Source organism: Bos taurus, chromosome 28, assembly GCF_002263795.3.
Source record: "Bos taurus isolate L1 Dominette 01449 registration number 42190680 breed Hereford chromosome 28, ARS-UCD2.0, whole genome shotgun sequence".
NCBI classification, from domain to species: domain Eukaryota; kingdom Metazoa; phylum Chordata; class Mammalia; order Artiodactyla; family Bovidae; genus Bos; species Bos taurus.
Window position 1 is genome coordinate 30,056,187 of NC_037355.1, and position 17,416 is coordinate 30,073,602.

A 17,416-nucleotide genomic window follows, 5' to 3' on the forward strand; every position below is an offset into this window, starting at 1 on the left:
TTCCAGGAGTCATGTATGGATGTGAGAGTTGGAATATAAAGAAAGATGAGTGCCCAAGAATTGATGCTTTTGAACTGTGGTGTTGGAGAAGACTCTTGAGAGTCCCCTGGACAGCAAGGAGATCCAACCAGTCCATCCTCAAGGAAATCGGTCCTGAAAATTCACTGGAAGGACTGATGCGGAAGCTGAAACTCCAGTACTTTGGTCATCTGATGCGAAGAACTGACTAATTGGAAAAGACCCTGATTCTGGGAAAGATTGAAGGCAGGAGGAGAAGGGGGCAACAGAGGATGAGATGGTTGGATGGCATCACAGACTCAGTGGACATGAGTTTGAGTAAAGTTTGGGAGTTGGTGATGGACAGGGAGGCCTGGCGTGCTGTAGTCCATGGGTTCAGAAAGAATCGGACATGACTGAGTGAACTGAAGTGAAGTGAAGAGTTTTTATTGTCCAGGCAAGAATACTGGAGTGGGTTGCCATTTCCTTCTCCAGGGGATCTTCCTGACCCAGGGATTGAACCCTGGTCTCCCTCATTGCAGGCAGGCGCTTTACCATCTGAGCCACCAGGGAAGCTCAATAATACACAAATTAGGCAGAGAAGTTCCTAATGAAATGATGGTCACATTTTACTGTGTCTGCCTGTTGATCCATCATTTTCTAAGCATTTAATTTCTTTATTAGACTTTTGATTATAAATGCCAATGTGAATAAATAAATTCATTGTCTTTTATCCCTCATCAGCTTTCTTTAAATAGAAAAAGGGACAGATTTCCCCTTACTGCATATTCAACCATAGTTGCCCAATCTGTGATTTTACTTTAGTCTTCTAAATCATTTTAGACTGTAAGTGTAGGCTGTACTTTGTTCTCCTAAGGAAACTTTGGTGTATCAGTCCTATTGGTATTAATGATAATCTCCAAGTGGTGAGGATGGTAACTGGTTTGGAAGCAACTGGAAAAGAGCTTGAGCAAACTAGATGCCAGTGGGAAATTATGCAGAGGTGAGTTTTATTGCAGTAACTAGAAGAATGCCCCTCATCGAGGCTGACCCAGCTATGCCTCTGGTCCATTTCTTGCTGTCAGTTGGTATTGCTTGTGGTTCTCAGGGTTCTATCTTTCCCTTAGTTTTGAGCGGTACTGTAGTACTATGGAAAACAGACTTGCTCAAAGTCTGTTAAATGTAATTGAAAATTACACTGTCTATGACACAAAGGTCCCATTCTAGGCATTCACAGTTTTTCAGAGGTAAGCCTGTTGCTTGAATTTTTCCAGGACTTGCTCTGTGCTCTGTAATAAACTTTCATTAGTTAAGCGCAGACGGTAAAGCGTCTGCCTACAATGCGGGAGACCCAGGTTTGATCCCTGGGTCGGGAAGATCCCCTGGAGAAGGAAATGGCAACCCACTCCAGTACTCTTGCCTGGAAAATCCCAGGGACTGAGGAGCCTGGTAGGCTACAGTCCATGGGGTCGCAAAGAGTCGGATATGACTGAGCGACTTCATTTCACTTCACTTCACTTCATAGAGTTAAGTATTCATCAAGTTTGTTGAATATATAAAACTTTATTAAACCTTGAAAAAAAGAACATAGAATTTAATTAGCTTTAGTCATTAGCTATTAAATACTGTGGAAAAAAAACACATGATCTGGTTTCTTCTTTTGTTAGGTTTTATTTGGACCAATTTAAAAGTCATTGTCCTTTCTGAATGGCTTTGTGCTACCACTCAAGTTTGTTCTACATGTATGTAATAGGCAAATCAAAGGTTTAATAATCTAGTATGTTAGGTTTATTTTCAGGGTAAGGTGAAGATATTTTTATATTTGTGTGCATTTTATACATCACCTTACTTTCAGAGATATTTCTAACTTTTGCTTGTATTGTGTATTTTTTTTTTTTTAGTGAAAATATTCTCTTTGGAATGGGAAATCCTCTTCTTGACATCTCTGCTGTAGTGGATAAGGATTTCCTTGATAAGTAAGTATTGAGCTCTTCATATTTACTATGTAAAACATACATCTAAGTAAAAACTGAAAATGTTAGAGTTGAATTTGCTGTTTAACATCTTCAGCTGAAGGAAAATTCAGGAAATTTAATCCTGATAATGGCAGGTGCAATATCATTATTACTGAGTAATTGACCACAATTTTCCCTGGGAAAACTTTGGTACTTTTGTTCATTCCTGTTGCAACTTTCACTTGAAGTTGATTCTGTTATTCTTTGCAAGGAAGAAGTATATGATTTAATTTCCACATTTTAAAGTTAACTGTCAACAAACTAAATCAGTAATGGTACCATACCATATGGGAGAAGGAATAGGATTAGAGAGAAAAAGAATATGTAGAACATAATTCAAACACTATGAATCTTCCCTATTTCCCCCAATAGTAACTTTTGATATTGTTAGTTTAGCTGAGAAATCATTTTATGTTTATTTATCTGTGGTCATTTGGTACGAGGGAAAAGTTAAGTACTAAAAAAGACTTAATAATGAGAAATTAATATCCCCTTTCTCTTAAACACCCCAAATTCTATGCCCAGGGGCAACCACTTGTAGAAAATATTATTGATGCAAAATTTACTTAAAATTAAATTCATAATTTTAACTATTTTAAGGTGTACAATTCAGTGACTACTAGTACATTGGCAGTGTTGTACAACTGTCACCACAATCTAAACCCAGGACATTTCATCAGGTCAAAAGAAACTTGTATCCAGTAAGCGGTCATATCAGTATTCCCACCTGCCCTCCCCAGCTTGCCCCAGTCTACCAGTTTAGTTTGTTTCCATGGATTTGCCTATTCTGGATATTTTATTTCATATAAATGGAAGCATGCAATTAGTGGCCTTTTCTGTCTGGCTTATTTTACTTAACATGTTTTTCAAGGTTCTTCCATGTTGTAGCATGTATCAGTGCTTTATTCCTTAAGGCAGAATAATACTGCGTTGTTTGTATATACCACAGTTTATGCATTCATCAGTTGATGTAGACATTGGTTGATGGACACTTAGATTGTTTTGTCTTTTGACTATTATGAGGAAACCTGCTGTGAATATTTGTGTACAAGTTTTTGTAAGAATAGATATTTTCATTTCTTTTGGGTTTATATATTGGAGTGGAATTGCTAAGTCACATGGTAATTCTGTGTTTAGTTCTTTGAAGAACCATATGCTCACCAAAACTTGGTCTTTTCCCTTTTTAAAATTATAGCCATCCTAGGACTTCCCCAGACGTCCAGTGGTTAAGACTCCATGCTTTCTCTTCCGGGGTCACAGGTTCAATTCCTGATTGGGGATTGTAAATGGAGTCATTTTCTTAATTTCAATTTTGTTCATTGCTGATATGTAGAATACAGTTGATTTTGAGGAATAACCATTTTTAGCAAATTCTGTTTTTTAATGTCTTGGAGATTAACTCTTTATCTGTAGAAACTCTAGTGTCACAGGATCAGGCAAGGTTTATAATTGTGTGAATTTGGCTTATTGCAGTATAATAGGAAATAGGTTAGGGAGCCAAGGACAAACTGGAGAATGTGTCTTATCGTAAGACATTCAGATACAAATTTTAAAATACACTCTGCTAATCAGAAACACTCCTGCATACAATTATATTAATAGGTTTACTTCTGGTTACCTTGTACTTTTTAATGACATAATATTCATACATGAAAAAATTTTCTTGTATCAACTTTCAATGGAAACCCTTGACTTCTCCCTATATACAGTGAATTTACCAGTGCCCCTGTTCTTTCCTCTGTTTCTTCTCCTCTACTTTCTAAGTTTTGTTAACTTTCTACTTTAACTCCTGACTACTGCTCTAACTTTTAGCTTTATAAATTCTGTTTAATTATATTTTTATTTTAATATTAAGATTGATATGTTTTCATTCTGTTAGCTATCTATAATTACATTACCAGCTTTGAAGACAAAGTGGTAGTGAAGATTGAAAATCACTTATCCATACTTACACAGTCTCACTGTATTTATTCCTTTTTGCAGAATGAAATAGTGTGCTTAGAGTATAGGGTAGGTTTAATATTTGGAATGTAATTAGAGTGCTTAACTATATTAACAATAGAAAAAGAAAAATAATGTAATCATCTCAATAGACAGAAAAACCATTTGCCAAAACCACTATCTATTTCTGATACAGTTCTGTATAGGATTCTTAGAATAGAAGGGATCTTATTTATTTCTCATAAAAGTTTGGTTAGAGTAAAGCCTCATAACATAATTTCTAATGGGAAAGTCTTTATACTTTTCCCTAAGATCAGAGACAATTCAAGGATTTTGGCCCTTACCACTTCAGAATGTATACAGTGGTCCTGGAGATTCTATTCAGAGCAGTCAGTCAAGATGAAGTAAAAGACATCCAGCTTGCAAAGGAAGAAATAAGCTATTTTTATTTCCAAAAGGCATGATCATTTATGTAGAATAACTGATGGAATCTTCATAAAAGCTACTGCCTGATTTCGAGAATTATTTTAAAGTTATAGTAATCAAGCAGTGATGTCAGTGTAAAGTTTGATTGCATAGAATAGAATGTCCAGAAATAGCCTCACACATAAATGGATGACTGATTTTTGACAAAGGTGCAAGTCAGTTCAGTGGAGAAAGGATTGTCTTTTCAACAGGTAGTGCTGGAACAATTGAATATCAACATGCATAAAAAGGAAATTGTATTTTGTACCATATTTAAAATTAACTGATAGAGCTAAATTTCAGGCCTAAAAGTATAACACTTCTTTAGGATAATATAGCAGGAAATCTTCGTGACTGTGATTTAAACAAGAATTTCTTATATACAGAACACCAGAAGTCTGTTCTATTAAAGAAAAAAGTGATGAGCTGGACTTTTTCAAAATGAAAATTTTTACTATTGGGAAGATACTGTTAGAAGAATGAAAGGACAAACCGTAGGTTTGGAGAAAATGTTTGCAAAGCATATATCTGATAAAGAGCTACCAGTAAGAATATGTAATGAACTCTTAAAGCTCAGTCAGAAAAGAAACAGCCTAATAAAAATGGACAAGAAATTTGAACATTCAGCAAAGGTGTATGGGTGGCAAATAACCACATGAATAGGTACTCAGTCTCTTTCATTATTAGGGAAATGTAAATTAATGATACAGTGAAATACTTACATCCACACTTTTGTTAGAGTGGCTAAAATTTTAAAACTGAGCATACCAAATGTTGGCTAGTTAATGAAGGAACTGCAGCTTTCTTCTCATGGAAATATTAAAATGCTGCACTGAATTTCAGTCTAAAAAGTTAAACACACATCTATTTGATCCAGCCATTTCATTCTTAGATATTTACCCAAGAGAAAGTGAGAGTATGTATCCACACAAAGACGTGTTCACTAATGTTCATGGTAACTTTGTTTTTAATAGCTAGGACTTGGAAGTTACCTAAATGTCAACAGGTGAATCGTTAAACAGATTGTTTACCCATGCAGTGTAATATTAGTCAGAAATTAAAAAGGAATATTGTTTGGATGAAACTTAGAAAAATTGTTTTCATTGAAAGAAGCTAGACAAAAAAGAATACTGTATGATTTCGTTTATACTGAAATTATCGGGAATTCAGTTTATAGTGACACAAGGCAGATTGTTGGTTTCACGTGCATGTGCTGGGGTGTGTTGGAGGACGGGAAGGAGAGATTACAAAGAGACATGAGGGAGCTTTTAGGAGTGTGTTTATTATCTTAAATGTATAATGATTCCATGAGTATATATACATGTCTCAAAACTTACCAAATTGAATGCTTTAAATATGTAAGATGTATGTCAGTTACGTATCAGGAAAGCTTTATAAGTAAAACAAAATAGAGTCAACTGAACATGAACTTCAGGAGTTTGAAGGTAGAGCTCCTTTGCTTCGTGAGATGTTTTATTCAGGAAATCAACTAATTGATTGTCACTGTTTTAAAAATAATTCTAATAGCAAATAAAAATACAAAGTGAAAGTAAAAAATGTGAAATTTTATGACATGTGTAACCAGTCTTAAATTGTTTTGATGAACATGTGCCTGAACATCTATGTAATAATGTAACTCAGATATATATATATATATATATATATTTGTGTTTATGGGATAATACTATGTGTAGTCTTAGGTAATTGGCTTTTTTTTCACTCTATACTGTCTTTTTTAAGGTTCATGCAAATATGATCAGAATGATTATGATCTGGCAGCTGTGTGCTGACACTCTTGGCAACTCAAATAGCTTCTTTGTTTCACTAGCAGCTGATTCTAAATGGCCAGTTGAAGTCTTTTTTTTGGTGGGGGCGGGTTGTTTAATTTAACCTTGACTTTTGAAATCAGTACTTGGAGATAAAAAACAAGTTTTCGAACCCAAATCATAAAAAATGGAGCATTTCCTTTCTTATATCCCTGACCACTTCTTCCGAAATACGCTTGAATGTGTTCCTTATCATCTCAGAATATCATTAAAAGACTGTTTAACTTATGTTTTAGACCATGTTTAGATGAGTGTTTTTTATTTGTGCTGTGTAAAAATAAATAATCCAGGAATAATTTGCTAGGTACTATGATAAATGAATTAAATATGGACTTATCAGTATCTTACATTATAAAAATGAGGTACCTGTTAAAAGTCTTTTGATAAAGTATATTTGTGATTTTGATTTTTTAAAAAGTATTTGGGCTTTTCAATTTAAAAAAGCTTATCATTGTAAAACTAGTACTAGTTAAAAAGTAAACTAGTGCTGAAGATTTTTAAGGAAAAAGTCAGTTCTTTGCTGCATCTTCCATATCCCCTCTTCCCTTCTGCATAAGTGCTGTTTTTCCAGAAGAAACCATTTTATCTTTTTTCCCCCCAGGTATCTGCCTGTTTCTAAATAATGTGCTAATACTGTTTTATGTGACTTTTCATAAGGATGGTTGATTGGAGAGGCAAAGGATAAAAGTTCCTTTAAAGTCAGGAAAAGATACAAGAACATGTTTCCATTGAGATGGATTCTGGAGTAGAGGATACAGTAGCACTCTGTGTGGAGGGGCACCCTTGGTCTTCAAGTTGCTAGGAGAGTAGATGTCCAAATCTTGTTATTGAGTGAATGTGGAGAGGATTCCTTCTGAGCTTCTGAGAACTTAGCTTTTGCCATTCTTAACAGACTTTTTATATTCTCTTTCTTTTTTTTTTAATTGTTGGATAGTCTCTGATGATTAATTCTTACCTCCTTGCTGATCAGGTTCTAGTTACTTGTCAAAACCCCTGTGCATTCCTGAATGTTTCCTGGGAGAATAGGTGAATTGAAGGTTAAAGTCTCAAGCATACCCTAAGCTTAGGGCTTCCTGAGGTCTGTATCTCTAGCTATTTCTTGGTTTGTCAATTTTAGATATTGTGTATTGTCTCTGTTATGATAGCTAAGGATTTAGCTCTGTTTCACTTATATCATTTCCTCTATTTCATATTCCCCATTTTACTATATTACATTAAAATAAAGCTGAAAAATGGTACAAAGTGAGCCTATTTACAAATCAGAAATTGAGTCACAGAAGTAGAAGGCAAGTTTATGATTACCAAGGAGGAAAATGGGAGAGATGAGTTGGGAGATTGGGATTGATGTATACCCACTGCTATATGTAAAATAGATAACTAATAAGAGCCTACCATATAGCACAGGAAACTGTACTCAATACTTTATAATGACCTCTATGGCAATAGAATCTAAAAAAGAGTAGGTATATGTGTAACTGACTCACTTTATTGTATAGCAGAATGTAAAACAACACTGTAAATCAACCATACTCCAAGAAAAAATCAATAAAAATAAATCAGTAATCATTGTGAACAAAATTGCATACTGTGATTACTTACAAAACTTTTTGGTTTTCTTTCAGTGATTTATTATTGCATCATGTGTTCATTTGCATTGTTTTCTGAACACAGAGTTTCAGTAGACACTCTGTTAAGTCTGTCTTGGTCCTGTGAACCGCTTTTCCCCTTATCCCTCCTTCTCAGAATCAGTAAGTGTGTCAACCTCTTTTCCCTGGTGACGTCCATTCCTCAGTTCTCCATCTTTGTGGTCCAGACTGAACTGGTTGTGTTGCTAGACTTGTCTCTTTTTTTTCTCCTTTCAAATAGCAGTCTTCCTGGAACTTCCTTTTGACTTTCTCCTTTTCAATCTCTTGTTTCCTTCATCTCATATCTTCTTTATTGGTTTCCTCTGTGTGTGTGTGTGTATGTATAACCTCTCCTTCAGAGAAAAACTGCAGGAATACTTGTACAGTGGGTTTTTTTAATATTTGTATTTGTCTGACCTTTTAAATATTTTTCCCCTCACACCTTGTTGACTGGTTAGTATAGAGATTTCTTTGAGAATTTTGAAGGCATGTGCCATTGTCTTTCAGCACCCAGTGGATCTCTTTATATCACCAGTTTTTTCTCTGTGGAAGCTTTGAGAATTTTTTTTTTTTTGACCTTGGTGTTAGCAAATTATCGTTATATAACATTTTGTTCTTGTGTTATGGATGCGTTTTTGCCTTGTCTTTCTAAGCATATTAATTAGACTTGGTTTTGTTTGGTCTTGAATGTTTCACTTTTCTTTCCTACTTCATCTTTGTTCCTGTAGATTGCTCTTTTCTAATTGCTTATTGTGGTCTTCTTCACAGTGGAGAGTTTCCTCCAATATTAGGTGATTGTTGGCTGTCTGTTCTTATTTAAGGGTGAGACATTAAAGAAGTTTATTTTGTTTATTTGCAAAAGAATAAGAAAAAGTCCGGAAGGATATGTTCTAAACGTGGGCAGCCGTAGGAGGGTAGGTTGGCTAGGGTGGATACTTTTATTTATATTTTTGTAAAATCCTTAATTGTTTCTATGATTTTTTTTTTGAAGCTTTAATGAAGTTATTTACTGTTGTATAATAAGAGTTATCTATTGGTATGTAATACATTACCACAGAACTTGACTGCTTAAAATAACAAAGATTTATTGTTTCACATAGTATATGAGGGTGTGAATTTGAGCGTGTGGCATTGCTGGGGGGTTCTGGTTAGGGTCCCTGATTAAGTTGTAGTCAGTCTGTTGGCCTTCATGTCATCTTCTTTATTGGTTTCTTCTGTGTATGTGAGTATGTGATCATTTCAAGGCTCAACTGTGGTTTCCAAGCTCATTTGTATGGCTTGCCTCAGTTTCTTAAGAGCTCCTCACTCATAAACCTCTGAGTGTCCTAAAAACGTAGCAGCTGTTTGCCCTATTGCCAGTGATTTGAGAGAGAGTAATAGTCATTTTTCCTAGATGGAATCTTCCGTCTATTTTAAAACCTGTTCTTCGAAGCAACATCTTATCATTTTTTCCAGAAGCTTGCTGTTGGTCATACAAACCAAACCTGGTATAATGTGGGAGGGCACTGCATATGGGTTTGAAGACTAGGAAGCGGGGATCGTTGGGGGCCGGAAGGCAGACTGTGATAGCCAGCCTCCAAAATAGCTCCTGATGATCCTCCCTTCCTGGCTTTCCCTTGAGTAGTTCCCTTCTCCCGCATTGCACCATGGCTGATCCATGTAACCAGTGGCATATGGCAGAGGTGATGATATGCTTCTTCAAAGTTATTCAGTCACTCAGTCATGTCTGACTCTTTGTGACCCCATGAACTGCAGCATGCCAGGCTTCCCTGACCTTCACCATCTCCCAGAGCTTGCTCAAACTCATGTTCATTGAGTCAGTGATGCCATCCAACCATCTCATCCTCTGTTGTCCCCTTCTCCTCCTGCCCTCAATCTTTCCCAGCATCAGGGTCTTGTCCAATGAGTCAGTTCTTTGCATCAGGTGGCCAAAGTATTGGAGCTTCAGCTTCAGTATCAATTCTTCTGGTGAATATTCCGGGTTGATTTCCTTGTTGTTCAAGGGACTCCCAAGAGTCTTCTCTAGCACTGCAGTTCGAAAGCAGTTCTTCGGTGCTCATCCTTCTTTATGGTCCACCTCTCATATCTGTACATGACTACTGCAAAAACTATAGCTTTGACTATACAGACCTTTGTCGGCAAAAAGACGTCTCAGCTTTTGAATACGCTGTCTAGGTTTGTCATGGCTTTTCTTCCAGGGTGCAGGCGTCCTTTAATTTCATGGCTGCAGTCACTGTCCATAGTGGTTTTGGAGCCCAAGAAAATAAAGTCTGTCACCGTTTCCATTGTTTCCCCTTCTGTTTGCCGTGAAGTGATGGGACCGAATGCCATGACCTTAGTTTTCTGAATGTTGAGTTTTAAGTCAGCTTTCTCAATCTCCTTCACCTTCATCAAGAGGCTCTTTAGTTCCTCCTCACTTTCTGCCATTAGGGTAGTGTCATCTGCATATCTGATGTTATTGGCATTTCTTCTGGCTATCTTGATTCTAGCTTTAGTTTCATCCAGCCTGGCATTTAGCATGATGTGCTCTGCATATAGGGCTTCCTTTGTAGCTCAGTTGGTAAAGAATCTGCTTGCAATGCAGGAGACCTGGGTTTGATCCCTGGGTAGGGAAGATTCCCCTGGAGAAGGAAATGGCAACAACCTCCAGTATTCTGGCCTGGAGAATCCCATGGACAGAGAAGCCTGGCAGGCTACAGTCTTTGGGGTCATAAGAGTGGGACATGACTTGGTGACTGAGCACCACCACCACTCGGCATATAAATTAAATAAGCAGGGTGACAGTATATAGCCTTGACGTAGTTCAGTTCAGTCGCTTAGTTGTGTCTGACTCTTTGTGACCCCGTGGACTGCAGCATGCCAGGCTTCCCTGTCCATCACCAATTCCCGGAGCATGGTCACACAGATGTCCATCGAGTTGGTGATGCCATCCAACCATCTCATCCTCTGTCGTCCCCTTCTCCTCCTCCCTTCAATCTTTCCCACCCTCAGGGTCTTTTCCAGTGAGTCAACTCTTCACATCAGATGGCCAAAGTACTAGAGTTTCAGCTTCAGTATCAGTCCTTCCAGTGAATATTCAGGACTGATTTCCTTGAGGACGGACTGGTTGGATCTCCTTGCTGTCCAGGGGACTCTCCAGAGTCTTCTCCAACACCACAGTTCAAAAGCATCAATGCTTCGATGCTCAGCCTTCTTTATGGTCCAGTTCTCACATTCATACATGACTACTGGAAAAACCATAGCTTTGACTTTGTCGGCAAAGTAATGTCTCTACTTTTTAATATGCCTCCTAGGTCTTTTAATTCCTAGGTCTTTTAAGCGTCTTTTAATTTCATGACTGCAGTCACCATCTGCAGTGATTTTGGAGCCCCCCAAAATAAAGTCTGTTTCCATTGTTTCCCCATCTAGTTGCCAGAAAGTGATGGGACTGGATGCTTTTTTTTTTTTTTTTTTGAATGTTGAGTTTTAAGCCAACTTTTTCACTCTCCTCTTTCATTTTCATCAAGAGGCTCTTTAGTTCTTCTTCACTTTTCTGCTATAAGGGTGGTGTATCTGAAGTTATTCATATTTCTCCCAGCTGTCTTGATTCCAGCTTGTGCTTCATCCAGCATATCATTTCATGTGATGTCCTCTGCATATAAGTTAAATAAGCAGGGAGGCAGTGTACAGTCTTGACGTACTCCTTTCCCAATTTGGAACCCGTTTGTTGTTCCATGTCCAGTTCTAACTGTTGCTTCTTGACTTGCATACAGATTTCTCATGAGGCAGGTCAGGTGGTCTGGTATTCCCATCTCTTTCAGAATTTTCCACTGTTTGTTGTGATCCATATAGTCAAAGGCTTTGGCATAGTTCATAAAGCTGAAGTAGATGTTTTTCTGGAACTCTCTTGCTTTTTCGATGATCCAGTGGATGTTGGCAATTTGATCTCTGGTTCCTCTGCCTTTTCTAAATCCAGCTTGAACATCTGGAACCTCGTGGTTCACGTACTGTTGAAGCCTGGCTTGGAGAATTTTGAGCATTACTTTGCTAGTGTGTGAGATGAGTGCAATTGCACAGTAGTTAGAACATTCTTTGGTGTTGCCTTTCTTTGGGATTGGAATGAAGCCTGACATTTTCCAGTCCTGTGACCACTGCTGAATTTTCCAAATTTGCTGGCATATTGAGTGCAGTATTTTCACAGCATCATCTTTCAGGATTGGAAATAGCTCAGCTGGAATTCCATCACCTCCGCTAGCTTTGTAGGATGCTTCCTAAGGCCCACTTGACTTCACACTCCAGGATGTGTGGCTCTAGGTGAGTGATGACACCATTGTGGTAATCTGAGTCATTAAGACCTTTTTTGTGCAGTTTTTCTGTGTAATCTCACCATCTCTTCTTAATATCTTATGCTCTTGTTAGGTTCATACTGTTTCTGTCCTTTATTGTGCCCATATTTGCATGGAATATTCCCTCAGTATCTCTAATTGCCTTGAAGAGCTCTTTAGTCTTTCCCATTTTGTTGTTTTCTTCTATTTCTTTGTTTTCTTCACTTAAGACTTTCTTATCTCTCCTGCTGTTCTTTGGAACTCTGTATTCAGATGGGTGTATCTTTCCTTTTCTCCTTTGGTTGTCTGAGGCCTCCTCAGACAAGCATTTTGCCTTGTTGCGTTTCTTTTTCTTAGGGATGGTTCTGGTCACCGCTTCTTGTACCATGTTACAAGCTTCAGTAGTCAATTGTAAAAATTGTCTTCCATTGTGGGTGCTTTCTTTTTTGTGCTCCAGTGTTCTCTCTCTCTCTCTCTCCCATACATTCAGACATCTTATGAGGGGCTCAAATGGCTGGAGATGGAGGCTACTTCCTCTGTCTCTGAGGAACTCGACATAACTAGTGAGGAACTGAGACTTGCCAACAATCATGTGATGTGCGTGAGCCTCAGAAGTGGATTCTCCATTCTCTTTTAAGCCCTGAGATGATTGCCATTCTGGCTGACAGCTTGACTGCAACCATGTGAGAGACCTTGAACCAGAAAAACTCAACTAAACTACTCCTGGATTCCTGACCCTCAGAAACTGTGTGGGATAATGACTTGTGTTTTAACCTGCCAGTTTTTGGGTGAATTTGTTACATAGGCAAAGAGCACCAATAAATAAAGCAAAAAAATTTTTTTCCAAACCCACACACATGCACACACCCATATCCCACATTCAAAACCACATTGGCATGTTGATATGTGTGGGTTCGAAACTGCCAGGTGGTGTTTTGGGGGCCTCCAAGGAGCTCCAGTTCTTTTTTTTTTTTTTAATTTTATTTTATTTTTAAACTTTACAATATTGTATTAGTTTTGCCAAATATCGAAATGAATCCGCCACAGGTATACATGTGTTCCCCATCCTGAACCCTCCTCCCTCCTCCCTCCCCATACCATCCCTCTGGGTTGTCCCAGTGCACCAGCCCCAAGCATCCAGTATCGTGCATTGAACCTGGACTGGCATCTTGTTTCATACATGATATTATACATGTTTCACTGCCATTCTCCCAAATCTTCCCACCCTCTCCCTCTCCCACAGAGTCCATAAGACTGTTCTATACATCAGTGTCTCTTTTGCTGTCTCGTACACAGGGTTATTGTTACCATCTTTCTAAATTCCATATATATGCGTTAGTATACTGTATTGATGTTTTTCTTTCTGGCTTACTTCACTCTGTATAATAGGCTCCAGTTTCATCCACCTCATTAGAACTGATTCAAATGTATTCTTTTTAATGGCTGAGTAATACTCCATTGTGTATATGTACCATAGCTTTCTTATCCATTCATCTGCTGATGGACATCTAGGTTGCTTCCATGTCCTGGCTATTATAAACAGTGCTGCCATGAACATTGGGGTACACGTGTCTCTTTCCCTTCTGGTTTCCTCAGTGTGTATGCCCAGTAGTGGGATTGCTGGGTCATAAGGCAGTTCTATTTCCAGTTTTTTAAGGAATCTCCACACTGTTCTCCATAGTGGCTGTACTAGTTTGTATTCCCACCAACAGTGTAAGAGGGTTCCCTTTTCTCCACACCCTCTCCAGCATTTATTGCTTGTAGACTTTTGGATTGCAGCCATTCTGATTGGCGTGAAATGGTACCTCATAGTGGTTTTGATTTGCTTTTCTCTGATAATGAGTGATGTTGAGCATCTTTTCATGTGTTTGTTAGCCCTCTGTATGTCTTCTTTGGAGAAATGTCTTATTTAGTTCTTTGGCCCATTTTTTGATTGGGTCATTTATTTTTCTGGAGTTGGAGCTCCAGTTCTCTATGTCTCAGTGCAGAACAACTTCAATGAGAGGCAAGGTGGTAGATACAAGTGATTTATTGGAATAGGATGCTTGTGAAGTTTACAAGTGGGCAAGTGAGATGGTATCATGTTCTAAGAACTTGGTGGGCTACAGTTTTATAATCAAAGAAAAAGTGGGAGGGGGAAAGATCACCTTTTTCCTCATTCTTTTTTTTTTTTAAATTATTTATTTATTTTTGGCTCTTCGTTGCTTCCCATGGTCTTTTCTCTAGTTGTGGCGAGTGGGGGCTGCCCTTTGTTGTGGTGTGAGGCCTTCTCATGGCAGAGGCTTACTGTTGCAGAGCGTGGGCTCTAGACACACGGGCTCAGTAGCTGTGGCACGTGCGCCCTGTGTGGGCCCTGGACCATACGGGCTTCCCATAGTTGTGGCTCATGGGCTTAGTTGCTCTACAGCATATGAGATCGTGCTGGCCCAGTGGTCAAACCTGTGTCCCCTGAATTGGCAGGCAGATTCTTAACCACTGGACCACCAGGGAAGTCCCTTCCACATTCTTGAGTACACATCATGCTTCCATCATCAGCTCCTTTCGGTCAGGTGGAGGCGTTTTCTTGTCCCTACATGGTCAAGCCAGGACTGTCATGGCACTATGGAAAAATTATTTCAGGTCTCAGTACAGTGAGGGTCTTTCACTTTGACATGTCACCCTTCCATAAATTATTGTGTTTTATATGTGCAGAGACTTTGCCCTAGGGATCATTAATTTAATGAGCTCACTGGGCAGAATGTGGATCTCATGCCACCAGTGTTTTATTGTCTGGGGGCATGTTTCGTGCTTCTGTTGCTAATCAAGCTTGCTTAGCTTTGTGCTTAAGCAAACCCGCTTTACTGAGTGATCAGTAACTTACAGGGGTCTCCCATACTTTTTTCTTTACTTACGATCCTCTAATAGGATTAACTGCTTAACTGCTTTGTCCCTTTACTCTGTCCCTTTCATGTTGGGCTCTACCAAAGGCTTGGTTATGCTACAAGCCTATTTTTCTGAGGGTGTGTGTGTGACCCTTAATGTTAATATCTGGAAGTCTAAAGAATCTGTTCAGTTTCTTTCCAGAAAAGTCTTGAATTTTGCTTTCTGAAAGTTTCAGCCTGGCTGCTTTATTCTGAGTTGGCCAGTGAGAGGGGTACCGTAATTAAGTCGGCAGTTTCACCTGTCCCTCTTTACTTCCTCTGCTTTGCCTTTTGTCGTTCATTCAGAGATGCTTCTTTTTGGTTTCTTGAGGGAATAAACTGGTAATTTATCTCTATTTCAGGTATTGTAGGTTGTGATGGTGATGGTAGTAGTTCATTCCCTTACTTGTGGCTCCATGTCTTATGTGTATCTTCTGAGATTAGGGTTTCTGCAGATGGACTAGGCTTGCTTATCATAAGCAGCTTCTTTCAGTTGTAACTGAGATTTTTGTTTCTTTAGCACTGCTGAGTTCCTCATCTGTTTTCCTTTTTCTGAAAATTTGTGGAAACCTTTTGGCCAGTACTGCTTAGTTACTTCTTTTATATTATTTTTGATCCCATAGATGTTTGCTTTTTTGCGTGTCTGTGCCTTTGTCATCATTTTAACAGTCTTAGATGGAAGAGTAGATAATCTTTCTGCCATATTTAAGTGGAAGTTCCAGGGGTATGACTGTGTGTATTTCACTGTTATTGTATGTACTGTAGCAGGACATATACAATCACAGGAATTTTGAGACAAACTGGACTTTGGAGATAATTTAAATCTCTTTATTCATTTTACAACAAAGGAACAGTCTCAGTGAAGTTACTGCTTTTGCTGTTGATTATAGTTAGCAGTGCAAGCCTGAGATGGAATCTGTATGTCCTGACCCTGTTTGTTTCTTTTTCTACAATGCCACACTCACTACCTTTATTTTTTAATTAGATTATTAAATTATCGGTAATTTAAACCTGTTGTATAAACTAAGAATTAACAACTACATACCCGATTTGGGGGATTCAAAATGAGTAAGCCTGGTTTCTTTGTCAGAGCAATCTCTGGATTAATAAAAATCAATTTCTTATTTACTTTTAATTCAATTCTTTTCTTGATTGCTGATCTTATCTTTTGCTTTAACTGTTTAGCAGTTTGTATAATTTATGTGATGATCTCAGCTTACAATTTGTCAAACAAGTGGTGGTTTTAATTTAATGAGAGGTTTTTTTCCTTTAATTTATGATTTCCTTTGACTTTCTTGACTCTCATTACTGTCTTCTGCTTTCTCATTTCTTGAGAGGAAGCTCAATATTTTTTCTGTTGTATAGGTTTATAATTAAATACCTATAGCATATGCCTCACATGCAGCATTTATAAACATTGCTGGGGAGAGAGACAATTAAGAAAAGTATCTTAGTAAATTTTTTCTGTATGCGCTCAGCTCTTGGTGCAAAGGAACTGCACGATACCTTTTTCTTACATGACTCTTAGCACAGAGCTGGATATATGTTAGGCAACTTGGTAGATAGCATCTGACTGAGAAATATTTTATGAAAGGCCTTTTTTAAAGTGGACTTTTGTGTTCAGTGTTGAAACCTAATGAGGGAATTGGTATTTTCTTCACATATATTTCAGTGAAGATACATTTTTCATGTGCTATGTTGTCAAGTTTTTCGGCGCAGTTTTTTAAAGAACAAGAACCCATCATATTCCAGTGGTCTTTGTACTTTGGACTGGTGTACACAAAGGTTGGATCTAAAGAAGGGCCATGGAGAATCCATCTGAAAAAATTTCAAGGGTAAGGAGAAAAATAAGAATACATTTATTTTTGACAATTATTATTTGACCATGAAGCATTTATTCACTGTGTATTAGGTACATTTTTTATATAATATTAGTTTTGTCGTCATGACAACTTCATGAGGTAGTTATCCTCATAAAAAATAACAGAGCTTAAGACATTTGTTCATGACCAAAAATGTATCAGGCATTGTGCAGTAATTTGAAATACATGCTTGTTTTAATTGTAAACCTGTATTCTATATTTTCTGCTATCTTACTCTGGAAGTATTAATTCGAAATTGAAAAACTCAATTATACATCCAGATTTTTGGAGTGATTCTGTTTTCCTTTAATTATAGATATAGTATAGATGAGAAAAATGTGTGTTATTTGCTCTAAACATTGTTAACGTTCAGTTTTAATTAGTTTATCAGTATATTAATAATTTCTTTGTACTGTAAAATAATTAGCCTCCAATTAAAAGAAATAAATTAATTTTTAAAAAAGCCAAAAAAAAAGAAACA

The 17,416-nt window shown here is 37.7% G+C and overlaps 1 protein-coding gene across 6 annotated transcripts in view; it reads left to right on the top strand.

The window, feature by feature from the left end:
* Positions 1 to 17,416, top strand: part of ADK (adenosine kinase) — a 543,729-nt gene that overhangs the window by 43,515 nt on the left and 482,798 nt on the right. For all 6 annotated transcript variants that reach the window (XM_005226479.4, XM_010820646.3, XM_059882620.1 and 3 more), the window contains 1 exon segment: positions 1,899 to 1,973. In XM_005226479.4, the coding sequence (XP_005226536.1) occupies positions 1,899 to 1,973 (75 nt within the window).